The 27410-nt window shown below is 42.7% G+C and overlaps 1 protein-coding gene across 1 annotated transcript; it reads left to right on the forward strand.

Annotated features, from left to right (window-relative positions):
- Positions 1–26998, forward strand: LOC119722381 (midnolin-like). Its single transcript, XM_038192454.1, has 7 exons — positions 1–613; positions 6424–6511; positions 7784–7840; positions 21702–21929; positions 22220–22487; positions 23766–24005; positions 24331–26998. Exons 1-7 carry the CDS (start codon positions 366–368, stop codon positions 24588–24590), a joined length of 1389 nt encoding a protein of 462 aa, XP_038048382.1. The 5' UTR covers positions 1–365; the 3' UTR covers positions 24591–26998.
- Positions 26999–27410: the final 412 nt, after the last annotated feature.

A 27410-nucleotide genomic window follows, 5' to 3' on the forward strand; every position in this document is an offset into this window, starting at 1 on the left:
GTTTATTTCATCGTCGCGTTCTGCGGAATTCATTCATTGAGAGCGTTCGCTCGTCACACGTACGGACTCAATTTTCCGTACTGTTAGCCGCGCAGTGTGCCTTATTAACACTGTACACTGTCTGACAGTTGTTCCTGTCCTCTGTCACATTTTGTTTCAGCGATATACTAGTGATCCTGAGCTCTCTTTTGCGAGGGTTCGCCAACACTTGAAGCATACCGACGATGAACCACCTCTAGCAGGCTGCATTCCCATCGTCCGGCCTGGCAGCCCGGCGTGTATTGACCGTGCACAGTGCGGTGACGCGTAGCGGGTAAGTCCGTACTCTGCACCGCCAGTGACCCACTCCATTGAGAGGTCCATTCATGCCACACACGATCTACCCCGAAGATCCCTGCTCAGGCCCAGCTGCCATGGCTGTCAACTACGGCATGGAAGCACCCAGCTCCACCAGCCCAGCCCGTGGATTACTGACCGTGCATATCCACCCTACCACCGGTGGCCGGTTTACCATGGAAATACCCCGGCATGCATCGGTCGAAATGCTCAAGACCAAAATCTCCAAGCAACTTCGAGTAGCCAAGGAGAGGCTAACTTTGCTGCACCGTGAAACGTGAGTATATTTCTTTTTTGAAAAAGCCATTCCACTTTTACTTTAACTAAATTCACTATTAAGTTTGTAAGCCACTATTTGTTTGCCAAGTAGGCCGATACTGAAAAAATAGGCCTACTGCAATTTTCTGATGACCAAACATTTTCTTAAAACCAGATAGAAGAATCCACTGTAATTTTTTTCAACCTTGCCCTTTGTACACTATACATGTAGTGTGTTCACCCCAACCTTTGGAATTAATTTTGACATGTTGGACGTATGTCTTTCCTCCCAAAAGTTTGCAGTAATTGCACATGTGGTCTGTGTATCGTGTATCTAGCTCACCAGTTTGCATGCATTGTGGATGTACATGTACATGTACATTGTACAAATGTACAGTACAAGCACACATACCATCACTCGTCATGTCCGTCTTCTGTGTACATTGTGGTATGCACGTGTGAAGGCATATCATAACGAATCGGGAAGTTACAAACACAATTTCCTTGTACATGTACATGTACAACTGTACATGTACTTCCAGAAATCCAGGAACACATGTATGCATGGAGGTAGCTCCACGATGTACGCATGTGCATCGTGTACATAATGCACACCTGGAGTGAAAGATTCTTTTTGTTGCGTTTATCATCTAATCCAATATTTGGTACAAAGCCCCCAAAGTAGATATTTGCCAATTGCTGCCAATTTGGATTTCCTTTCGTGCTATTTTTTTTTAATGTTCAGAAGGCGCAGGAAAAATTATTCATTGACAAAAATTATGCTGAGGTACGTACGCACCTCGCGAAAGTGTTGTATCATGCGAATAAGAACCAAGTGTTACTTGGAATGCGTATTACCAGAAGGCGCGTGCATGGAGCAACGACTTGGTAATTGGGCCTTAATGGCTTTTTACTCATACAAGCCCGGTTGCCCAAACAGTTTCAATTTTCGTAGAATATCTCTGTACTTTATGGTAACACCATAGCCTTGAACGCAAGGCTGTGTATAATATTGCTGTATCACTCAGCGGGCGCGCACCACGCGGTTGATATCGTATAATTAGTCATGATCACAGCGTATGGCCGAACTGTTACGTAATCGTTTTGGAATGATTCACATGCAGGTTTAGTGTGCGGAAAACACAATATTGCGATCACATAAATTCAGATACATGACACAGCACAATAGCAATTGGAGTTCTGGGGATAGGTGGTCGAGTTAAGCCTTGGTTGGGGCTGTACTTAATAAATTACTTACCCCTGTTTACCAGGAAAAAAATTGCTACAAATTTTGGTTAAGTAAAGCTGCAACCATGCTGCAACTCACAATTTCGGTGATACTACGCACGCTACTAGTTCTCAAGGTCAGAGTCGCATAGAGCGAACAAGCCCCAAAATAAAGTTCATTGTGAAAGTATAACCTCGGTTTGAATTAATTCTTATTCGGTCGTTTAAGTAAATGAGCTGTGTACTTAAGGGACGTGACTAGATGGTTTGTAACCAGCCCACGCTATATGGATGTATTAATTGGCAATTATGGAGCGGTGAAGCCCGGAGCGCGGTCTATCGTGACGAGAGCGAGTTGGCCGTGCGGCGTGTGCGTACCGTGTGGACGAGTTTGTAGAAACTTGCTCTTCGGTTGCGCGTGCGCGGTGACTTCGGCCCGTGGAGACGTTCAAGAGAGCGTGCGCGGTGACCTCATTTATTCGGCCATTCACAAGAGCGGCGCGGAGGCGCATCGCCCCATATATGGACGTATTCGCTGATTCTTGAGATGAATGGAGGACAGGAGGACAGTGTGCACACATTACCTGTCATCATATGCTTGGTCGCACTACTGCGCTAGTTTGATGCGTTCCCAATTTTTCGTGTCGTTCCGAGCGCCAGGAAAACAGGTCCATCGCCTATCGCGCCATGCATGACTAGCAATGACGATGGGGTTTTACAATTTCAGGCCTGTTTGAATACCTCTCGCTGAAATGTCTTTTTAAAAATGGGAAAGACTGTTCCTCAGAAGCTAGTGCGCTGGCCTTCAAGAAAACATGGTAGTCCATTGCATGTTTACACGCATTGTTGGAAAGTGCTTCCTTGAAAGATGTAAGCCTAAAACATGATGTTTCGTGTTCAGCATCGTTAGTTGGAAGCCATGTAAACATTTACATGTACATTAGTTGCAGTGATGTGACCCTTGATGTTTACCTTCAGGATATATAAAAGTCACCCACTCGATATCGCGAATGTAAGCATGGAGTTGCGATTTATAGCTCCATGATGCATACAGCAAGGTCCTATTTGGAGTCCTGACGAAAGCACTGGGGACACTATATTTAGCCCCAGATATGCCAGCAGAAACTCAAAGTTCTGTCGAATCCTTCCAAATCGTAATTTTCCAGACTGCAATCAGTTGTGGAATAACACTTTGATATTTTGGACAGGTCTATAGAAAACTGATCTTTGAACTTAATCACGCACTGCATGCTGGGGACCGGGGGATCCCAGCCTAAAAAAAAACCCACACGGATGTAAAGAAAATCCGGGAAAAGGAAATAAAGGCTTTGCATTGTTGATGTTGGTTGTTCCGTGACCAGTTTGGGGTAGCACTTTTCTAGAAAATGGAAAGAGAAATAAGTGACCCCGGATACCCAAACTCCCCAAAAAGTTTCCCAATCCTTTTTACGTACTGGGCCAAGGCAGCTATTGTTGTGAAATAGGAATTAAGCCATCTGCCATATTTGTTGGTTTTTTAGTGCACAACAGAGACGGTATACAATCTCATTATCACAGTAGCCGTTTCGCACTATGGCAAATAGTTTATCCTGGTGCCGCGACATTAAAAAAAAACACACAAAAAAACTTAGCTTTTCCAACTTAACCAGCCAATTGAGTTTTTAGTACTAGTGTACCACTACCAGCAGACTTGGTATAACCTTGCTACCAGGATTCTGGATGACGAAGGGACTTCCCCTAAACGTTCCCCAATTACAAAATGTAGATTTGCTAAATGTTCGTCCACTATACCTTTTCCATAGGCCTTTATTGATTCCCCGAATCACCGAAGAAACACAAAGACTAAGAAATTGTTGCGCATGCTCGCTACGTATCCCCGCGCTACTTTCACAAAGACCGGCTTAAACAATCGCATTAAAATTTACAAAGATTTTTATGGTACCCAACGCGTTATAAAAACACAAAAATCCGTCTACCCTCAAAAACTGCAGTGTCATTTGCAAGCGTTTTTTTTTTAACACAGCGCAAAATGTTTGATCCCACAACACAATAGCAAATCGATGAGGCAAAATTGGAATAACCTCCCCCACATTTACCACGCCTACATTGTGTTTAAAATCTGTCTTTTTTGTCATTATTCGTGCTCAGCAATTTATTGTCGGTCAAAATTGGCATTGCGGTTTTCTTTTCATCTGGGGCATATCCGAAGTTACATGTAAACCGCACATCGTTGGTTTCTGTTTTATTTATCGCTTATATAGGCCTACGCGGACTCTCCATACATAAAGTTTCCTGAGCAACCTCATGCTAGTAAATGAATTGCCACGTGACCAGTGGCGACCACGTGACCAGTGACTCCACTAACAACAAAGTGTCTCACTTGTGACACATGACATTCATGGTATCATGTGAGACTTCGCCCGATATCACGTGACATTGGCAAGTCAGTCGTCACATAGCAGTTTGTATACTGAGCTGAGACGATGCATGCACAGTCACGTACGCTCTCAAGTCGCTAGTGCTGCACATCGTTCGTCTTCAAGATACAGGCCCATGTCTTATCAGACTCGAAATATATCCTCGAGGATTTCCTGGCCAAGTTAAAAATAAAAGTGAAAGCGGGATGGTATATGTATAGCCGGCTGTTCACACGGGCACGCACTCCGACACTGGTTTTAAAAAGGGTATCGCACCGATATATTTAGCACACGGTTTGTCATTGTAGAATTTGAGCGAGAATTTCCTCTTCCTATATTATGATAGTGGTAAGTCAAGTCCGGTTCATACACTAAAGTCACGTATACTTCACACGAAGCGAAGCAACTTTTGACGTCACGAACTGTTCGCTGCGAAATTCCCCGGAGCTAGTTGGAATGTTCAACTTTTATGCGTTCGTTTTCACGCTTAGTGTAAAACGACGCTAAAGACTGTAGAACAGTTTTGTACGGAAATGCCATACTTTTACTGTGTGTTCTCAGTGAACGTCTTTCAGTGACCATATAAGGTGTATAAATCACCTGGATTTGAGCTTAACACTAACGGGCATAATGACTGTTTGGTGCTGTACCATGTATTGTATTAACTGAGCTGTATCTAGCCTGTAAATGTCAGCTGTCTGCCAATGTGTCAGCATCGCTTGTAATAACCTGCCCGAAAAGGTTCGAATGAGTCCGAGTCATGGATGAGTTATGTTCCCGGAAAGAGTTTGATTAAAGTTGAAGGCTGTATCTCGTGTGAGCAGTGTGGGTGGGAGGGAGGGTACAGCATCTCGTGCAAACAACGTGAACACATGAATGTACACTGTTCATGAAAATGTACAAAGACATGCAACTGCACTGTTTGAGCATGATGAATACCTATACGGAGAAAAGGTGCGCGAATGTTGTGTGACGGTTTCGTATCTGTTCTCCTAAACCCACTGCAGTTTTGTTCTTGGAATATTACATGGCCCCACCCCCATTTTTCTCACATTTTCGGCACTTTTTGCCAAATCCAAAAACAGGCCTTGTAATTCGTGAATTCAGTGGACAAAGTTGAACCCGCAAAATCAACCCACAATTCTACTGAGATCGCGTCCAGAGGCGGCCATTTGATGCATCGAACCCCCAGTGTGTTCCGAGTGCATTGTTCTGGCTTGTTTTGACTAGCCCACACAAAAAAAAAGGAACTCTTGGTCCTATCCATACAATGCTACCAGCTACGAGAGTCCCGGTTTCGGTGCTTACAAGGGGTCGAGGTCGGGGTGGGTTCGACCCCATAACCGCGTGCACTGACCGCGAACTTGTGCCCCCAAACATTCCGCGGAGTTCACGTCGCTGAAATGTCGCAACCACCGACTGAATATAGTCGCGGGACCCTGCCGTAGAAATCTGGCTGGGACAACAAAAGACTCCCTCCCTTTTGCGCGGTATAAAACTACCCCTGGGTTTACCGAAACTCGATGAATGTTTGTTGATAAATGGCAGCTGTTTGGTTTTTGTGTGTGTCTGATGAAAAGTTGTCAGCAGCTTTTGGAAATGGAATTGAAATGTTCTGAATTCCACTTATTCCAGGTACCTCAATTGTATTCATGTGCAAACTTGTGAAACTACTCACATAAATCGTATTCATGGCTACTGAAATGTGTATCCTTGTGGAGACATTTCTTTGTTCTCGTGTATACTAAAGTTTTCGAGTTTGAAAGTACAGTTTCAAAATGATCTTATGTTAACCAGAATTAATTTCCTTCGCTGAAATTCGGACTTATCCCTTTTCTAAAACTCTTCCAGATCAACCCACCTTTGAAATTCCAAGTTTTTGAGTAAAATCCATATATCTATTTCTTGACAACCTTGTGGAGACGTATTCATCTATAGAAATTGCCCTGTGGAGACGTATACAATTTTTTTGTTCCCAATTGTGTGCATGTCTCCAGCGGGCACGGTGTATCAGATCACATTGACAGAAATCATAATGCTTAAACTCAAAAGTGTTGTTGAGAAACCACCCTTTTTATATTGACCGATAATTTGTGTATCCGTCAATGCCTATACGTTTTTTTTTCATGATAGAAATTGAAGTGCTCACTTTTTCCCCGCTTTTTTTTCTTTCCCAATTTCGCAGACATCTTAAGCGCGGGACGCTTGAGGAGAACCTCGTCACGGACGGCAGCAAGCTAACGCTTCTCCCATTGGTCGAAAGTGGGCTTGTGGTAAGTGTTGCCATGGTAACTCTGACGTCACAATAGTGTAGAATCCTGATAGTCACGCACAGAGAAAAAAAAAAGCAAACACGATTTTGCTGGTATCCACACAGCTGTTACATCGTAATCAGCATTGAACACAGTATTTCCCATGGCATTTTCAATTGACGCAAGTTAAGAAGACAACAGGGCCCCTGGATTGCCAAATAAAGCTAAATGTAACCGTTTGACCTTTGCAGATGATATTTCACCGCTGAAATATGGGGAGAAATATATTTATAGAGAAAACAAAAGGTTGCGTTTCCTTGTTTCATTTCCGTCGACATATTTTTTTTCTACGATGGAGTTATAGGATTGCAAAAAATGGCGGGAAATACTTTGCCTAATTCTTGATCTGTCCTGGCTTCAGTGCATCCAGACAATTGTAGATTCCCTTTCGTTTTCTGTCACCGAGGGGCTAAGAGAACGGAGAACTAAAGCCACTCAAAACTGGCATTCAAAATTTGGTTTACTCTTTATGAATTGGCCTACTGCTCACGAAGAAGAGGGTGGTTATAAGTTTTTAAATGCTTAAAGGCATATACATGTATACGTGTAGAATCATATGCATATACATGTATATTCCGAAAAGTTGCTTACCGAATTGTTATCATAAAGCCCTTTTTTATTTAAAATCGGAGTTGTACTAAACACCCCGTGCAATTATTCTGTCTGGCTTGCTGTCATTTATAGAAGAAATCAAGAAAATGTATACATGTACACAGGTGATTTCCAACTATATCATTCAAGTGACTGATTTTCGGAAGTAAAGAGTGCTATAGACGAAATCGTGATTCATGGTCAAAAGGTTTTTCATCGTTTTTGTTTTTTTCTCACGAAAAGTGTAAGCTGAAATTTCAACAGGTTAGGTTTTGAACATGTTGTCTTTTTACTTTGAGTTGTGTGATAACCGAAGAAAATGCATGACTAGCAAATAATCCTGTAATGCCATGAAGCGCAGTGTCTGTTCGTGTGGTCATGGTTTGGTCTTCTCTGGTATTGTAATACGTTTACCCATAGAGAAAGCAGACTCTATTATGGTTTACCAGACGTTCGAGGTATAGGGAGTCGTGACTTGCGGTAAAGCATGTTGATGGGCTTCCCAGGTAAATCATAAAAATGAAAGGCCGTACAGATTATTAGCAGTTTTCCGGTACATGCCTGCAGGATGATTGATGGAAGCAACGATGGAGAGGCATTTTAACGGAAGGTTTCCCTAATTTATTTGTTTGTATCATGCAGTCACAGCGACAGGACCAGACGTTAATGCAAGCTTTACAAAACTTGAGCGAAACACAGGTAAGAGACAAACAATTGGTTTTTTTCTCCAAGACCTTATAAAAGACTTAAACTGGAAACTAAACGAAGTCAGTATTTCGATGCGGCTACGGTTGTCGTTCATTTTCATCTCTTGTACCAAAACTGTTTTTAGATGTTAGATGCGGCTGAGCATATAACAACACAATGCCTTGGCACAGTGCATCCTCCAAAATCAGCCACATATTTTGCCATATAGCCTCAATCCTGCAAATCTTCCATTTTGCAAAGAGCATTTTGGAGGATTTGGGAAGGTAAGTGTGTTTTAAAAACAGTGGGTCCGATCACAGTTGAATGACTAGCCGAGACTGAGGGATTGCAATTTTTTTTGGCTCTGCAAGGGTCTGGTTGTGGTATTTATTAACACTTGATGAAAGAAGTATTTCTAGCCTGGAGTCGGGTCATGGGGTCACTAGCCCCGCTAACTAGGAGAGGTCTTTTGATAGAGAGGTCGGAGACTAGACGCTGTCTGACAAGCCCATACCGTCAGCTTCCTTTCCAATGGATCACTCTATTTTAGTTGAGATCCCCCGTGATGACTGAACTTTGAATTAGCCATTCTTGCCAATGATTACCCAGGATGCATAGGTAAAAAAAGGGTCTCGACGGACCAAGGGCTACCCCAGCATTGAGTGAGTCACTTAATACATCTGCCATTCCGTTCGGAAACTTAAATCGGCTTCGCAATTACTCATAATTTCACCGAAGCGGTTAAAGGTCTGGTTTTGTCTTCTGGAGTCCACATGGGTATCATTCTACCCTTTTCACACTAGAGCTTCTCAACCTGGGTTGAACTCGACCCTGGGCGAATCCAGTGCCGCCCCTGGTCGAGTTTTTTATTTTTCAACCCTGCGTTCAACCCCACATCGTTTCACACTTGTTTCATGCAAATCAAGCTTATCATGCTCAGTTACTGCTGTTTTGAACCCTGACAAGAATTTCAACCCGGGTTGAAAATCTCAACCCTGGTCTGGAGCAGGGTTGAGTTTAATCCAGGGCGAAATCCACCTCAGGGTTGACGCAGGGTTGAAATTCTTGAAGTGTGAAACATGCAGTACCTCTTCCAAGTTCCGGTCTTTCGTTGACATGTAATGCAATGCCTGGTTTCATCTGACACGTACCAACTAGATCCCCCATGATCTCTCATGAATAAACGAATCAAAATACAAAAGAGGCGGCTTATTTGGTGCACATCCTTTAGGTTACCGGTTCATGGTTACACGTTACGTATGACAAAGACCTTTTTTAAACCTCTTTAGTTAATGAACGCGAATCGTGATTTTGAGCACGTTCGCAAAACCGCCTAGCATTAATTTTAAGACCAGTTGAATTATTATCCACGGCTTCCACTGCACGTTTCACACGGGCCGACACAAGTTTTCACATTAGCATCAAGTTGAACTCGGGCAAGGATAAGTTCCATTTTTTAGGCTGAATAATCCAGTGAAGGCCACTCACGTTTTAAATTTGGGGTTGTTTCAGACTTTGGATTTTTGTGGTTCTTTCGAGTATCAACACAACGATTTCCCTTAGTGAAATACTTGTTGAACTTAACACATTTACTCAGAAAACTGTCTGGAAAAACTGTGCGCGACTTTTTTTTTTCAAAGTTGAACAAAGAAATTGACTGGAGCGGGTTTTGAACCTGCGACCTCACGATTTTTTTTGTTTCGATTCGAAACTCCCTTCCTGGAAAGAAAAAAAGGAATCAAAACGCAGGAAACAAAGTTTCGAAACACCACCTCTGACAGTTTCGAAAGTGTAAGTGGACCGGTTAACAATCAGCTGCTACACGTGTGGTCGAGTTGTTTGCAGCGAGATATCAATCGCACCAAACATACCCCCCCCTCAAAAAAATTCTCTCGAATTTGGTTGCATCACCACGGAGTTCATACAGAGTTAACACGTGACCCTTCAGGCTATAACACACCATCTTTGTGTTGGTAGCTTCTCTTTTTTGGTTGGTCCTCAAATGTATATTCCTCGGGGGAGTTTCAAAGTTTGTATACATACACACGCCCCCGCGCACTAGATGCGGCTGCCAAGTTTCGTTGCACTTTGTGCACCCTTCTTGTTCAAACCGTGAACCGATACCCTCCCACGCGCTTGTTGTGTGCCTACGCAGAACCAAAAATTCGGCAGCTAACACAAAGAGAACAATGCTTATCAACGCAAGGTCGCGGCAGCCTGCCAAACCTCCTATTGTATTGAAACACAACAATATTGCCGTTTAGTTGGTTTTACTTGGAGGACGAGACCCACTCTGAAGAGAAATAATAGCTATAGCTGGCCAGGAGTGCAGTTGAAACTTTCAAGGTCATTCCGGGTTGTCTGTTCTTTGGGTGAAAAAACAGAGGCACGACGCACTTGTTGGCACTTTCAAACGAATTTGTTAGATTGAAAAAAAAATATTCACATTATTGGAGGGGACTCGTGCGTGTCATCAGAGGGGGTTGGATTTTTAAAAAGCCCCCAGAAAAATCAGCGATTATATTTTCCCACGATTTTCCTTTGTGTACAGCTTTTGGCCCCATTAGGCCATCTGAATTGACTGAAAGGTAATCCAAAATTATGGTCTGACAAAATGACTGTTGTGTGACGAATGCCTGCTTTTTCTTCTGTTCATGACCTTTTCTAAACTCGACTTCAACCACATACATACTGTAAGACCACCCCCTTTCAGACTGTCCACACATTGTCGATGTATTAAACTAGTTGAAGCCGGTTTTACTTGTTCTGATATTTGAGCAAACAAAACTCCCAGTCCCAAACGAATTTTCCCAAAGTTGAACCAAGATTGCCCTCTCGCACCATGGTTCCTTGGTGTTTTCCTCGAGAACGGTTTAGCACGATCTCAGGGTCAATACGGGGTCTACCCGATGTGCCCCAATACCTATGTTCCCCAAAATCCTTAGGGTTAGGGTGGTTAGGGTAAGGGTGGGAACACAGGTATTGGGGGACATACGTGTAGGTATGCACGCAGTCAATACAGGCCCAAAATAGGCCCACTTTACAAAGCCTTTACCTGGATGGGTTTACTTTTTTTCGTTTTGCATATGAGTGCCACGGCAAGTTCGTTTGAAGCGATACCCTTTTTGCTGGACATGTCCCTACAGTAAGCATTGTTGTATTGGATTTGACTTGACATAAGTTTCATTTTCGTGTTGCACCCAAGTCAATTACACCATTGCATTTTGCTTTTCTTTCACTGTATTTTTGAATAAGCGACACTCTTCTGAGTCCTTGGCAATATCTGAATATCCCACTGGTCGTCTGGCATGGTTATGGTCGGATTGGTCTGGTTTTTGCTGGCTGACCCAGTCAAAGTCCAACTTTAATTATTTACTCAAGAATATCGGTCCGCCGACACGCCGCAATTCACATGTGTCACGCCAGCTTTTTTTTTTGCCCTGGTGGGTTTTCAACAGACTCTCAAAAGGCTTGTTTGTAAAGCTGCTGGCAGTGCCTCTCTCCCCAGGTAAATTCACCGGCTTCTCTGATCGATAACAGTTTTTATCCGGCTCTCAAAAGACCTCATTGGCAAATACGTCTGTGAATCGGGTAAGAGGGGATGGTGGGCCCAGCTTTGGCGCTCCAAACAACGCTACCAGGGACACAATAAGTCTAGCCGTAAATCCCATGTTTGCCAGTTCCCAACAACCTGGGTTTTTTGAAGGCCGGGACGCTATGAGGATAAACCCCGCCGCGGCTTTTGAGTGCTGGTCGATCCCATCGACACAAGCCACGCCGCGTCACCAGGACCCTCCCGCTGCATAAGCTATTCGCGTCCCAACGCCAAGCCGAGCCTGCCCGGGCCCCGCTCAACAATGGCAGCACAAAAGTTGCCTCAGCAGAAAGTTTCGAACCATAATGATTTAGGGTTTGAACTGTCAATAGGCTGAAGTGTTTTCAGTGTGTGTAGAAGGACTTTAAAAATAAAATAGAGTCCAGTCTCATTAATTTCTAAACAGTTGTTCATTTGCGACAACTTGCTTGGGCTGTGGATAGAGGGACAACTATATAGAATGTCTCTTAAGCCTCAAAAAGTTCACTGCATTGTGGTATTAAAGTAGAGTGTATCGCTGAACTTTTTTTATTAAAAGTTTGTGTACTCGTAAGATATGAAACCAGACGCAGCACTACCACGGCAATACTAATCTTATATTACTTGTTAACATGGGTCATTCCGTAAATTTGGGGTCCACTTTTTTCCTGTCTCTATGACATCTATGATTTTGTAATTCTAGATATCTCCTTTAAGTGTATATTCTTCCTCCAAGACTGATGATGTGAAGCAAACGAGTCGGCGACCAAGATATAAAGATTAGAGTTTTAAGTCATTTTGTAATGTGACTTGAATGGCAAATTACAAAGTTCAGACTCAGAGTTAACGCCTAACGGGGACAGGAAAAAAAGTCACACTTTGGACCCTCAATTTGAGTGGAATCGAATTTGAAGTCAAACCAACTACGGGGAATTCAGGAATTATTAACAGCGATACTGATATTTTGGGGTGGGAGTTGGGAGAAAAAAACCTAAACCCTTAGAAGTTCGTCTTGTTAACACTCTTTCCTACTGTCTAGTCGGTTGATATTTAAGATCAGGATTTGACACCAGCAGACCAGCCACACGGGGCTTCAAATTAATATAAATAGGAAACGGGTGCCCAGTCACCATTGTCTGGAAAAGATGTGGTCCAGTTCCAGCAGATTACCCAAGTCTGACACGGTTTCCTCCTGAACTTTCCACGAACGGATTAAACAAAAAAATGTCCCTAAAAGGCAAGAGATATATGCCGGGTTCAAGGATTAAGGATTTTTTCGAAGTCCCAGGCACTCCAGTCACCCGCCCACGACCTTTTCGTAACCAGGTATGACTGCTGGCTGGCTGGTTAAACCATGGATGTGTGGGCCAGGGTTTTGAGGTTACATCACACTGTGTCATGTACAAACAGTGAATATACAGATGGACATGTTGCATGTACAAGCACTGTCTGCCCACCGTACTTCAGAAGGGACGCAGCACCAACTTTGTCTGGGTTAACGCCCCCACATATTGGAGTTGGCCCTGAAAAACACGCAGAAAAAGAACACGAGGTGAAGCCCCAGACAGAAACGACAAAAAGGAAATTACGTTGAGAAATTCAAGCTTTTTAGCTTGGTAATTCATGTACGCGGGACTGTCTGTGTCGCGTGTGAAATTGTTAAACACTGCCGTGTTTGTTGATTTTAATAGAAATAAACTAACCGTGCGGATTTACGTCATTGGCCTGATCTGGTTTAAATGCCCTTCCGTCCAGTCTCTGATATAGAAAATCGTAGACACACTATACATTTATGTTTTAAGGTAATAATTTACGCAGAGGTCGCCAGTGTTGTTCATGTAATAGGGAATATTACAAGCGATAACAATCTAATGACTTATACAGGACAAGGTGCATAGGTCAGGATGCGTTGACCTGCTGGTCTTTTTATAGATCATGACATTTTCTGTCGTGACGTCCACTCTTTGTTCCTTCCTTCAGATAATCGAGTCACAGTGTTCACGGTGAGATTAGGTTGGGATGAGTAGGCTTTAATCATTTTATTTTAATGAGCGGCTGTTAAAGGTTGATGCTTCAAAATTAATAGGCGATGACGTCAAGACCGTCCATGAGTAAGCGCTTTTCAAGAAAGACTTTTTTGGGTTGAAAGTGACCACTCGAAGTCGTAAATGTTTCTAAATATGGTTCATTGCAGACCGAACCTATTTCTGTGATATGATGTAATCGTGTATTAACGGACGACTGTCTAATGCGTGTGTACTTCATACTGGGCTTTATTATCTAAAGTTTTGCGAGTCATACTATTGTGATTTCAAACTGGTAATTTTAGGTTTTAAACCTCTTTTTGTTTGTTTTGCACAATAAAGTCCCAGGGTCTGACGTCTCTGTGATAAGCCCTCTGACGTAGTCACATAATGGGGGCGGTACCGTCAGGGGTGTTATGTGGGCTCCGAAATTGCGACCCGCGCGACGCTGTCACAGTGTCGCCCCAACAATGCCTAGACTCTGCGTGAACTTAGAAACGTGCATATTCATGACTTAGTATACGTCATTGCTGCGCCACGCATTGCTGCAGCACACACATGCCGACGTGCAAGATGAACCGCTGAATGACGTCATCACGCGTACAGCTCGGTGTGTTAGTGTATTGTATACAATCGTGGCTATCTCATAATCGTATGCTCGCATCGTGGATTTCCTTGCGCGCGGGGTCGGGCATTGTTTGTTGTGCATAACGACTCCTCTTTCTATGACGTTTGTGCTTTTTGTTTTCCTTGTTGATACACATCGACAAATCTGTTGTTATTTGCCCTATACAAGTGACGGAACCGAGTTGTTTACAGGGATATATTTGGCAAATGACATTACTATTCCCGGCCTTCCGAAGTTCAGGATAATATTCCAGCGGAATTATTTGAGCTCTTTAAACATTTAATGACATTTGGGAAAGATCTGACTCTGTCCCACGTGTTTCCACTTGCGTCGTGGTTGTTTGTTGTTGTGGCGCTTTTACTATCTGCCTGATTAGAATAATGCTTTACATTCGCGGACAGAAAAGGACCAAGAGGATTTGTGCAAATATCGAATTTTGTTCCCCTTCAGATGTTGACATTTAAATGGCAGTTATGTTAAAAGTTACGATTTATTAAGGATTTAACAAGGAGTGTTCGACTTAGGCATGTGGTATTCAGCGGCATTTTGTCGTCGTTGGTATGCCCGGTTCAAAGCCCGAGGTCTAGTGCGTATCAAGTCATGTTTTGTGTATGGTTCACCTTTATCAAATTCAGACTCTCTATCATACCCAACTATAACTGTTTTGAAAAAGACGGCGTTAAATCAGTAAATCACACACTTCTCCTTGCAAATTATTGGTTGAAGTTTGGATTCGAACCGGTCACCGTGTTGGAATACATGTACAATGTTCCGTTACTTTTATTATTATCATTATTATTACTTTCTACTCTCTCTTTTTATATTCATATTAATCTAGGGTCCCTGTTACCTTATTACTTTGTAACATTCCATTCAAGTATCATTAAGAATGACTTTGTTGGCTAAGGTAGTTTGCTATTCATAATCACTCTTGGAGGCCGACTGCATTAAGGAGTGCCTCAGAATTATAAAATCACAGATATCAGATGGAACAGGGACAGGAAAATAAAAGTGGACCCCAAATTTATAGAAATGACCCGTATTTTACCAGAGTTTTAAATATTCTTGAAAATGTTACTTTTACCTCATCGTTGCTTCTCTTTTTTATAGTTTGGAAGTCTACATCATGAAAGTGATAATTTCAGTCAACTGTGTCATGCTTTTGTTTAATACGATACCTTTTTGCAGTATTAGCTTTTCAATAGTGCCTTGTAAATTGTATGAAATGTCAATATTGGAATCTGTCGTCATCGAGTGACGGGAACATTATTTCTGAACGAAGAAAATCACAGTACCAAGTTAATGCAATTCTTGCAGGCCCTCAGGTACACATTCTTTTCCGTTTATCAGCATCGGATTTCCAAGCTCGAGGGCGCGCGAGATTTTCGCATCAATCAAAATCTCTACACTTGGAACCAAGCCTCTTGACCCTTCTGTAACCCAATGCAGTGAACAGGAAGTGGAAACTCAAAGCTAAAAATGTTTTCCTCTCGTGTCGCAAGTTTGTCATTCCTGGCGAACTTTCAGCAACCAAAACAACGCGTGGGTGTTGAGGCCCCCTGTGAGCTCTAGGCACGGATCAGGACAACCTTCGTTCTTTGGTGGTTCAACAGGAACATTTAGGTACCTTGGAAAAATTATTTTCTTTCCGTTTCGAAAGCCACCCCCTCCAGCGTTAGTTGGCCATGAGATGACCTTTGGCCCTCTGTTGGCCAGGCCGTGAAAGGTCAGAGTGCACGAACGTGACCAAAGCGTGACTGCGCAGCAAGATGGCGACGGGTCGTGACGCACGTTGCCCATAGATGCCTCACGGTCATAGCACCATGAAGGCGGTTATACTTTGTAGTTGGGGGGAAAAAACGGTGGTGGCATTTCGGCTTATTATATAGCTGGGGTCGTTACGAAATTACTTTCGAAAGTAGATAACTATAGAAGGCCAGAGTGCACTGTGGTATTAAAACCTGGCGACATAACCCACTGTAGCATAGTCAGTAGAAGCGACAAGTGTGATAGGCCTGCATATATGCCATTGTTGCTGGTCGATGTATTTTTTTTTAATTTTGGGTAATACCTGTATAGCCCTTTTCACACTAGAGCCTCTTAACCCGGGTTCAGGAGCCAGATTAGCAGGCAATGAGCAGACAAAAACCACTTTCTATACCAAGTCACCAGTGTCTTATTATTCCTGTGTAGTGATCTTCTCCAGATCCAATATTACATATCACTTCCTGTGGTTGTCAAGAAGGTTTTCAAAATGTCCCCCTGAAAGAGCAAAGAATTGTATCGTTTATTTAATATCGCTTGTCACAAGAGCCGAAGTCGCGGGTTTTTAAGATCGATGAAAAGCCTAGCTTTGTTTTGATTGTACGAGCTAAATGTCGCGCGGTAATATTGATACAAACCGCAGAGTATAACTTTACGCCGGGGCTCCCTCATTATTCTGGTTTTATAGTGCCAAGTTACTGGATCCTTCCTGGTCTGGGAAAATGCTACGAGAAGGAGGGGAAAAAATGTAATCCGAACCGGACGTTGGAATTCCAACTGATTTTGTCTTCTTTCTTCGAAAGGTCAAACTTAATCGGAAGATGCGGGACGTTGCCGCGGGCTGGGAGCAGCTCGAGCAGGCAGCGGAGATAACTGTGTCTTTTTCCTTCTTCGCAGCATCTTCCGGTGCTCAATGCTTGTAGTCCTTGGACAACCATCGCCTGACATTATGTCTTGCCGCGGGTTTGGAGGCGCGCGCGCGCGGGAAGCTTCGACGCGGGAAGCGGGCGAAGTTTTTCATGAATGGGATTCTTCTTGCCGCCTCTCCTGGGGGATGTGTGTGTGGGCGGGTGTGTAACTCCACACAGATATTTAATGGCTCTCTCCCCGCTTCGAACACCGGTTTATTTTCAAATGATCTCCCGTATAATTGAGAGAGCGTTTTGTGCGCGTGCGTAGTCCGTGCCATTCGGCCATACCTCCCAGTCCATAATATGATATACATTTCTGTCAGCGGTTCACCAGTAGATCTTCATTAGTATATCCAAACAGTTGATAGAATAGCTAATGAGTAAAAAAGGTTAACTCCAAAGATCGCATTGTTAGTATTTATTCGGCGTCGTTTTAATGCCATCATTTTCCGAGAATTAATCAGATAGGTGAATATTGATACAACAATTACGTGTAAATAACAACTGTCAGAGATGCGTGTACATCTACACACTGGACTCGGGGCAATATTACTTTCTGTTTGTTGTGAGAGATTTTCCACCATAATAAATCAGTAGATTACGTAAACCAGTTTGGAATTTAGTTGTTTATAATGCTTCAGTCCGCATTGAATCAATTTTAAAAAAAAGAAGAAGTTATTTTATTCAAAGGCCCCAACTAGCTGTAAATCAGTACCCGTATGCCCGTTCGTATTATGTTATTGGGGTAACCTTTTGGCACCTATTAATAAAAAAAAAATAAGCATAAATCTAAAGTCTAAACGGTTTCATGTGTTCTGTAAGCATCTAGATCCCCCAGAATGAAGTGTCGTGTGTAATGTGTTGGTAACAATGAAGTTATAATCAGCATATATTATCCGTGTCGCTTTACGGATGCATCGCATGATGAAAAGACGGCATACGGTATTCAAGCCTGCCTTTGACGTCATTGCTGGTATCCTGGTAGCCGACAGAAGGGCAGCGGTTCACGAGACCCTCGGAATTCTCAGCAAATGCGAACATTTCCCTGATTCATCGATCGTTCCGCCTCCTCCACATATATATCCTCTCCTTTTTTCCTCCTGCCTCAGTCTGTAACAGATTAACAGAGAGATTGAGAAAAAGGCCATTTTTTTGTCTCTGTAATAAAGGATGAATGCACTTCAGATGAATGGCATTTTACAGTGTGGGCGTTTCCGATTTTATCGTTGCCATTTTGTACAATTTTTTTCTTGGTGGAGGGGTGGGCTACATCAATTTGTGCATTAATAAAAGGAGTCAGTTTTAAAAGGTATCAGGAGCTAAAGGCCGTAAATTAATTAAATATACAGTGGAACATCTTTATAACAAGGTCCTTGGGACTTTACAAATTACCTTGTTATAAGAGGTACCTTGAATTATCAGTAATAAAAAACAAAGACTTGGAACCTAAAATGTATTAACAGTGCTCTTCTTATCAGGGTTCGACTGTAAATGGGAACATTTCGCCTGTGTGGATTGGACAGAATTGAAAGGGAGAATGGGGTGTTTTGTTTGATGTAAACGCGGAAGGATTGCATGTGGTCGCCAGATCCTTCGGGGATGCGGTTACGCATGTCTTTAATACTTGACAACAAGGCAATTCGTTATCATGATATTGGGATGTAGTCGAAACTAGGATGCAAAATGAAAAGAGATAAAGAGAGAGAGAGAGAGAGAGAGAGAGAGACGAAGAAAAAGAAGAAGACGAAGAAGAAGAAGAAGAAAAAAATGTGGTTGTCTGTCCCTCGTGGTCACCCCATCGCCCAAGGCAGAGCTTAACATCCTGCGCTCCGTGACGTCATTCCTCCTAGAATTCATTGATGCGGATGGAGGATGCAAATTGCATTCCCCTGTGGTCCGTGGCGCGCGCGAGCAGGCTGTCCACACGGCCTGACGATATTCCATTTCATTTTTGTTTTCCTTCTCCCCACCTCTTCTCTTCCGAGAAAATCTTGCTCGCCGCGTTCTCATCATTTCTCCGCGCAGGTTAATGAACTGATCTCCTGAGTAAAGGAGCGAAGTCTTGAAGAGGACGGTGATGAGAAACAGGAGGAGAGCGGACGAAGGAGTGAGGATGGGGCATTTTTTTCATCCACTTGTCTTGGTCATTTTTCTCTTGTGAAGTGGTCAAGGACAAAACGTTCGTTAGCGGGTTTTTGGCAATTGTTTCACTTAGCCTTCGGCAAATTTCATCTCCCACGCCGTATTATAGTAGCCACGGTGTTGTGCGAGGACATTCGGAACGTGAAGCGATATTTCAAAAACGTTTTCTCTCGCGTGAAGTGCTTTCTGCTGGCATTGTGGGGTCGGCTTATGGACATTTATCATGCTGCCACCATTTCAGTCATGTTCCCTGTATCTAAAACAGTACTGAATGGTGATAGTTTTTGTGCCATAAGAACCAGACTATTTTTCCTTCCAGCCTCACTTTGGTTACGTTGATTTGAACGTGAACAAAATCAAGATGGCCGCAACATGACATGACATGACATGACAATGGTCTATTGTCCTCTTTTGTACGTGACCGACTCACTGACTGATTGTCAATTATTGTAAATTACACTTGCTTTAAGTCTCGCCGTGGCCTAAGATTAGTCCATTCAATGTCAACGAGTGTGCTAAACCCGGCCCACTGTGTATCATTATGAACATTTATGATTAGATTTCCAGTTGATTACATGACCCTAAACCAGTCTTCTTCAACTTAGCTGTCACCCATATAACCAGAACTCCCTGACAGGTTAACGCGGTCAGTCATATCGTGTCTGCCCAGCAACGATTAATTTCGGCCAACAGACCGGGAGAATCAATTCTCGTAGGGCGGCCATATGGCGAGCGTTGACCTTTTTTGGTAAAATCGCGGACGTGTTTGCTAATCGGTGAATCACCGTGCACAATGTTCCCTTGGTATAATTTAAGCACAGACCATATTTTTTAGACCCGATGACTGGGAGTTTTTACATTGTGCGAAAGGCAAAAGCGAACTGTCGTAAGCATTGTGAATGCGCCTAGTATAGATGTATTGAACCTGTCCAACTGTCCGCCTCTTGCATTGTATAGTTTGTCACAAAGCAATCTATACTCTTTTATCAAAGTTATTAAATTCATATCAATAAGGATTAAACTATAGCCACGCCGTAAAGTCTAAAATGTATAGATAATAACGGTAGCCCCAATCAGTGTGGATCGGCTTAATTACTAAAATGCCCAGGTGGTCTGAAAAAGAAAGAAAAAATGTGCATCGATTTTCAGGTTTGTTCCCCCCTTTGCACATACCAACGCGTGTGTGTAGGAATGACATTGAGACTTTTTAATGCCATCTGGTGAAAAGGTCGCCTATGACGTAGTATGAATGAGCAACTTGTCAGTCGCGCGCGTACCGAATGGAAATCAAATATGGGGAACATGCAGTATACATAATTTTACACCCTCCAGCACAGAGTTTCTGTCATTGTTACTGTGAATCAGTGTTCATGTATGGAAGCCACTTTGCTTGTATATATATATATCAGAGTTATTTGAGTTTGGTGACGAGGCGGCGTTTCTCCATTGTTGATTTTGTTCGAGCAGCAGTTGTTGTTTGGTTTCTTTTAATGAGAACTTTGGTTTGCCTTGTCAGCTGTTTGGTGAGGAACCTTTGACATTTCGTGCGAAGGAAAAACAATCATTGGGCGTAGTCGACTTTTCGTTTGCAAAGTGATTACAATGATTTGGGTGGAATACATGCAGACACAATGGAGCTAGGAACACACTCACACACAAGTGTGTATTTACGTACCTGCAATCGTGGACCCCCTATTGTCCCTCTTTTGTTTGTACTGCAACTTTTTAAGAAGAACTCCCATATGTTGAGTAGACGATCGTCAATTGTGGACCTTCGGGAATTGTGGACCTTATTAATAATTGTCCTCTATTGTTCAACGTCCCCTATATTGAATGCAGAAACAAACTCACACACCTCCCAAATGACATTAATTGCTCCTAAACTAGACTCTCGTCTTTGGAAATATTCAGGTCATTTTGCCGTTTTCGCCCGTAACATTTTTTAAGGCATGCACTATCGATTTAATTCCTAGAAGTCGGTTTTCGGCATGCACTCGCTGTTTTGTCCTTCTGTCTGGAATAAAAAGCTGCTGTTTTAATTAATGTCACATTGCACAGTCATCAAAAGGCGCTGTCCCCAATACAGTCACGGAATGCCGCTAGCCTATCGGCGATAAGCCGTTTTTAAACGCATCACCAAATATAGTCAAATGTTTTGGACGGTCTACCTACGACACAATTTTTTTTTATTTATGCAGGCGAAATAAAACGCACCACAACGTGCATTTATAATGTCAGAGTGCACACCGCTGGTAATGAGTCCGCGTATATTATTAAATCGACCAGATATGCGCTGGGTCCGTATAGCCTCTTTTAATCGCGTTTCACGTGCGTGACTCGTACGGGGGACAAACTGTTATCTATATGGCAGTCATCTAGACGACCTTTGGTTGACATTTAGATCGAGCTTGGAGATATTTGGGTTGGGGCTCTTCTCTGCGTGCAGGACGCGTTATCTGCCGCTATAAATGAACCGAGTCAACCGACGCCGACATTACAGATTTTGATCGAATCAATAATTTGTTTTCCTGATGAAAAGTTTCCCTACTGGCTAATGGCTAATTACCTTCTTGGTGAGGGGGTTGCAGGGAAAAAAATGTTTACCTGATTTAACAATCATTTCCAAATGAAATGTTTTTCTTTCTGCTTTGCTTTTCTTTTTCCCCGCTGTGTATATGCATGGAGGAATAAAAACAAATGATAGGTTGCACATTTCCCATGTTTAGGCATGTCTTTAAAACTTCCTATCGAAAAGGGGTAAGGAATTTGAGTAAAATATCATGGTTTTTGTTATAAGTTTTTCCCCTTTTTTTAAACTCATTTTCCACAGGTGGATAATTTTCTCAACGGCAAGCAACCACTGACCCTTGCCCTCCGCCTGGGAACCCACATGGTCTTCGTCCAGCTCCAGTTGGCTGGCACCCCAGGCCAGCACAGCTTTCTCAACTGCCACAAGGCGGCTACGCCCGGTCGACCAAAGCCTGTTGTCACTCGCCATCAGGCCACGCCCACAGCATCCAGCTGCCAATCACCACCTGTCAGCCAAAACTACCAGCCGGTGGGTGGAGCCTTAATCTGTCAAACATGGGAATCTCTTGATGCACACCTGTTTGAGATATATTTTTTTGTAGATCTAAGGAGTTTTAAGAAAACCATAGAAAACCAATGCATTAATTGGAAAGGTTAAAGGCGCTAGCACGTAGGAACATTTGCAATTACCCGAAAAAAGCAGTACTTTTTTTTTAAAAAGAGACTAAAGAAAAGGATAGATGATATGATTACACATCAGTTTTTTTTGTCAAAATGGTCAAACATTGATGTCCATATTGTTTCCCTGTTGTCCTTTAGCCATGCCCACAATCGCAGTGCCCACTCCACGGCAAGACAGCATGTGTGGCGCCCTCTTTGCCTGGTAGACCCCCACAGCAGTACCCGAGCAATATACCGCCCTCATCATCATCCTGTGGTCACAGCCGGTCGACGATGTCCTCGCCGACGACGCCATCATCGTCGACGTCATCTCCAACCCCCTCGTCGCCGACTTGGCCGCGGCCCGGTGCCTGCATCGATAGTGTCCATCAACACTCACCTGGCGTCTTCTCTGGAACCTTCTCTGGTGAGAATTTATCTGATATTTTCACCTCCCCCTGCCCCCCTCCCCCTTCCCCTTCTCCCCCTCCCCCTTCCCCTCCCCCCCCCCTCCCCCTTCCCCTTCCCCACTGTCAAAGTGATGTACACCAATGGATGCCATGCATGAACGGGAGATGACATCCTCTGACCACTCACAGAAGCTTACGTGAGGCAGACTGGTAGATTTTTTTTTACTGAATATAAACAAACTACCTAGGCACAAGCCTGTAGTGTCTTTGCATCTGTGCTGGGCCAAATTCCATGGCGCTGCTAAGCACACCACCTCCTGCTAACAGAATCTCCATCTATTTCTTGGAGACCGTAAGCAGTAAGCACCGCAAAAGGCACTCTTACCTCAGAGGAAATCAGTGACCTAACAATAGAAATCTCTATACGTGCTCAACCCGTTAGCACATCCACGCTATAGTTAGCACAACTTTTCTGCTTAAAACTGTTAAGCAGTGCCAAGAAATTGGCACACTGGCACGAACACTGATGACAGGGTACTTTTTCATAGAGTCTGAATGGCGATTCTCAGCCATGTCCAGAAAAGTGGACAGAGTTGCTTGCTTTGCCAACTGATCCCAATACGGATGAACGAGTGTTGTAGGCTCTTCCTTTTCAAGCCCCAGTTCAAATGTTGTCAGAATCGAGCTGATCCAAGGAGACATTTATTCTGAAACAGAACACTTGATTCATTAGTATCAATTTCAGGCGGGACAAAATGTCACAGGGTCCTTCTTGCTGCAGTATAAACGAAGGTGTCTCATTTTCTCTGTTGCCATTACTGTTACACGGGGAATTGAGGAATCCATCCCCCTAAATCAATTTTGTTTGTTGCAAGTTTCAGTTAAACTTCGGTGCAGAACCTTCCCACTTGATTTGAGATGATCAAGATGCATCCTGAACAATCTAAAAAAATGACTTTCATTGGCATACATGTGGTTAAATGCTGTTTTCTCTTTCTAGCAAGTGAACAGTGTTGTCCAGTCTATCACAAGTTCATCACAAGTCCTTTCAGAGCCACGTCGCAAGTCAATTCGGAAGTCTAGTCATGCGTAACGGTGGAAGGATAGTTACAAAGAATGCCTTTTGGATGGCCTGTGAAATTAACATGGGACTTCATGACTTGTGATGGACTCACTGCAAGCAACTTAATCAGAACCTTGGAATTTGACATCACTTAAGGGCGATTGCTGGATTTTTGTGTGTGTTAAAGTTGAGGATGAAATCGTTAAACCTGAGCCTTTATCTTTTTTGGCAGGTATTCTGAGTGCGGCAGTTCAAGATGGACAGGGCAGGCCTAAGAAAGACATCAGTACCATTGCTCACATCCTAGGCGATCTACTTCATGCTGCTCCGCTCTACCGCCAGCACGTCCATCAGCAGCGCAGGCAGAGGGCGTCCTGTGCCCAGGCTCACCATGCCCAAAGAACAACAGCCAACCATGCTGCTCCAGCAGCTGCAGGCGGAAGTGTCCCGACCAGACCGCAAACCCCGCCTGGTATGTTTTGAGCCAAAACTCTTTCCTCTAGCCTGTCACGTCACAAATATTGCATTATCTTTCCCTTTGAACCTTTAGGAATGAACTTAATACTCTCATCAATTGTGAGAGGTACATGTATTTGCCTTTCGGGCATTATCCCGACAAAATGGACAAATTAGTGAAGACATTGAAAAGTACGAGACAGTGGGGAATAACAATCATAGAAGCTGTTTATAAACACATTTTCATAAAATATTAAAAACACAAAATCAAATATTTTCAGAAAAAGTAAAGGAATTTTAGATTTGTTTGACCGTGAAATTCTGTTCCTTCCCTGAAACAGAAAAGAAACAGTTCATCATGCAGGAGAACAACCACACTCGCAGCAAGATGGCACACCTGCAGGAGATGATGAGGGAACGCCAGGCCCGGCGACAGGCGCGACGCAACACCCGAGCCCCCTACCCTGGCCTGGACCTGCACAGCCAGAGGAACTACGCTGCGCACGTTGAGAAAGGCGCCGGGCTGGTGGAGAACAGCAAAGAACGGGCCCTAGCCGACAACTGCTATCCCGCTTTGAAGCAGGACTACCTCGCGGTATGAAGAGGGGTCCGAGGCACAGCTCACTGCAGAGGAAATTCTGGCAGTTTATGAAGTTTATGGCAATAAACTGGCGACTCGCTGGGACCAATTGACGCATAACTTGGAGTTCCCAGGATGCCAAGGGAAAACTTCCAAGAGTGCGAGATGCTTTGGTGGTAAAAAGGCACTGGACTTAAAAAACCAAAACAAAACAGAAAAACAAATCAAACCAAGAGAACATTGTACAAAAAGACTGTATTTGCACAGATGAATAGAATGGTTCTGGGAGACCATGCTTTGTTGATGATGATTGTGTTTGGTAGGTAGGAAGCTCAACATGGCTTTTGTTACAGAGGTATTGTCATCTAGTGGTGATGTTTGGGTCTATAGTGATTGCTGTACATTTGAAAGGCAGAATGTTATCACAGAAGAAAAGATTTGTGCAAACGATGTGTATGGTTTGGGTAAAGTCTGCGAATTGAGTGACACAGTACCATAGGTCTGTTGTCTTACTTGAATGACTGCAAGGAATCTTGGGATTTGGCAGAGTGGGACCGTGGTAGAAAACGTGACTCAGCCACTCCTTGTAAATATCGAAAAACATGAGACACTTTTTATAATGCAATTAAGTTAAGTGATCTTTCAACATTAGATGTCGCCGAACTGGTTCGCTGCGACTTAGGGAAAATGTCAGTTTCTAACTTTGTATTATTTAAATTTGTTTTGTAATACATTGTATACATGATGAGGGCTTATTGCAACAACAAAAATCGTAAACATATTATGTGATTCACTTTGCCTACATGTCTGTACGATAATTCGGTTTTTGTATTGCCAAGAATTAGGTGTGGTGCGCATGTATTTTTGTTAGTCTCGTACGGTGATTGATAAATAACTGTTTGAATGTTATGAATAATTCATAAGATGTTAATGCATTTTGTAGTCTGGTTTCCGCCTTTGCGCACAAAACACATTCGTAAACATGGTTGTTGGACCTTGGATGTCAACTCATTAATTTTGATACATAAACATAACTAACAACTGACCTATGACGTTATTCAGTATATTTTGGCGGTATATTTTCGTTTTTGATTAGTTTAGGTATCAATATCAATCAGTGCTTTGTAGTGATTTTTGGCACTTGATGATTTCTTTTTTGAAACTTTCTTTCACCTGTGTGTGGATTGAACCAGTATTAAGCACCGTTTAAAAGTTATGATTTCCGAGCTACAGCAGAACTTAAGGATATCGGTTCTCTCTTTTAAAGCACTATTATTATATTAGTTTGCAATGAACAATGATTAGATTGTCATCGGGCTATGTGGTAAAATTAATGTCATAGCCGAAAATCGTATGTAAGTGGTCTTTATTTTATACATATCCACATATTTCCGTAATGTTGGTGAGCGCAATCATAACGCCACCACTAACTTGTAGCATGGATTGGTAGGGACATAATTACGCCTCGTTTGAGATGGTGTTGTGAAATATTTATATACCTAGTGTCGCTTGTATTTTTAGACCTAGATCGGCGCTGAAGCCGATGTGAAATTAGCTTATAGTTCGATTTCCACGGCGAACAGAAAGTAGTCATTTTTATACCCGATCATCCAAGCCGTGATGTTGTTTTACCTCGATTTAAATATTGTAAACAAACAGAAAAATAGAGAATGCGGTGTAATACGGTGATAAACTCGCGTGTGAATATGTGAGACTTTGCGTGAATATGCGACCGAGAGCGAGAGTTCGGTTGAACCAAATCTTCCAGTACAAATTGACATTTGTATAATTATTATTACCTATTCATCATTATAAGGCATATTTGAAGCCTGTTCGTGTTGCGTTGCCTATACTATTGCAATGAAAAGTGTGGGAACACACTGATTTTTTTTCTAAGTATATATAGTCAATTTGCCTCTGCTTGAAGTTGTTTGCTTGTAAACAATACTTTCAGCCAATCAGAACGAAGGACTCAACCACCGTCTTTTTGTGATGTAAATTCAACCGCCCAGTGTATTATGTCAAAGGTGAATTCGCATATTGGCGGCATATTCCGATTATTCACTGAAAAAATTCTGGTATTTTCACGTCGTTAATTTGTAACGTAACATTAGGCGGTGGTTGTGGGGTTTCTGATCGGGCGAGAGGGCGAGGTCAAACCTATATTTTTCACTACTACGAGATATATTCGTTCTTTGTTTACGAAATTTAATGGTTGTCATCTTACTAAAAAAAAGAGTTAAGACTAGTGGAAGCGTTAAACACCGCCCTCATAGTTTGACCGAGGTCACATGAAGCTCTGTGTACATAATTGTTTGGGGAGTGCACATTTTGTTCTGGACCCTTGTAATATGGAGAGCTGGAAAAGACAAAATGGATGCCGATATAATAATAAAGGGCGACTAACTTGAATTGAAAAAAAAATCGAATCGAATTGTATTTGTGTTAATTTTGTAATTGAGATAAAGAAATTAATGGTGGTTTTATATTGCCCTGCAGTCTGGACTTGTAATAGGGCCTATATGTGATGTCCAGATTCCATAGTGCCCCTTTTACAGTCGGACAGCAAAACTTTAAGCAGATTTTGCCTTCTATGTAGTACGGCAGGTAGTTGACGGGATTGTGCCTTTGATGACAAAAGCATAGCATTCAGCACACAGTCAGAGTATGGCATGAGAAAGATATTTGGCTATAGGGCCATCGCAGATTTGTCCTTTGAAAACAAATATAGGTAGAATAAAGAAGCAATGGCAGCCATTTTGAAAATTTTGAAAATTGCTTGTTATTCTACCTATATTTTTTTCAAAGGACAAATCTGCGATGGCCCTATTAAGCCAAATA

Source organism: Patiria miniata, unplaced genomic scaffold (genome assembly GCF_015706575.1).
Source record: "Patiria miniata isolate m_02_andy unplaced genomic scaffold, ASM1570657v1 HiC_scaffold_15, whole genome shotgun sequence".
Lineage (NCBI taxonomy): Eukaryota > Metazoa > Echinodermata > Asteroidea > Valvatida > Asterinidae > Patiria > Patiria miniata.

What these genes read in the sequence shown, in the direction of transcription:
- LOC119722381 (XM_038192454.1), top strand. Translation starts at nt 366, where the DNA reads ATGCCACACACGATCTACCCCGAAGATCCCTGCTCAGGCCCAGCTGCC. An exon ending in TGGTCGAAAGTGGGCTTGTG is followed by an intron (nt 6,512 to 7,783) that starts GTAAGTGTTGCC and finishes TGTATCATGCAG; the next exon opens with TCACAGCGACAGGACCAGAC. An exon ending in AAAACTTGAGCGAAACACAG is followed by an intron (nt 7,841 to 21,701) that starts GTAAGAGACAAA and finishes CATTTTCCACAG; the next exon opens with GTGGATAATTTTCTCAACGG.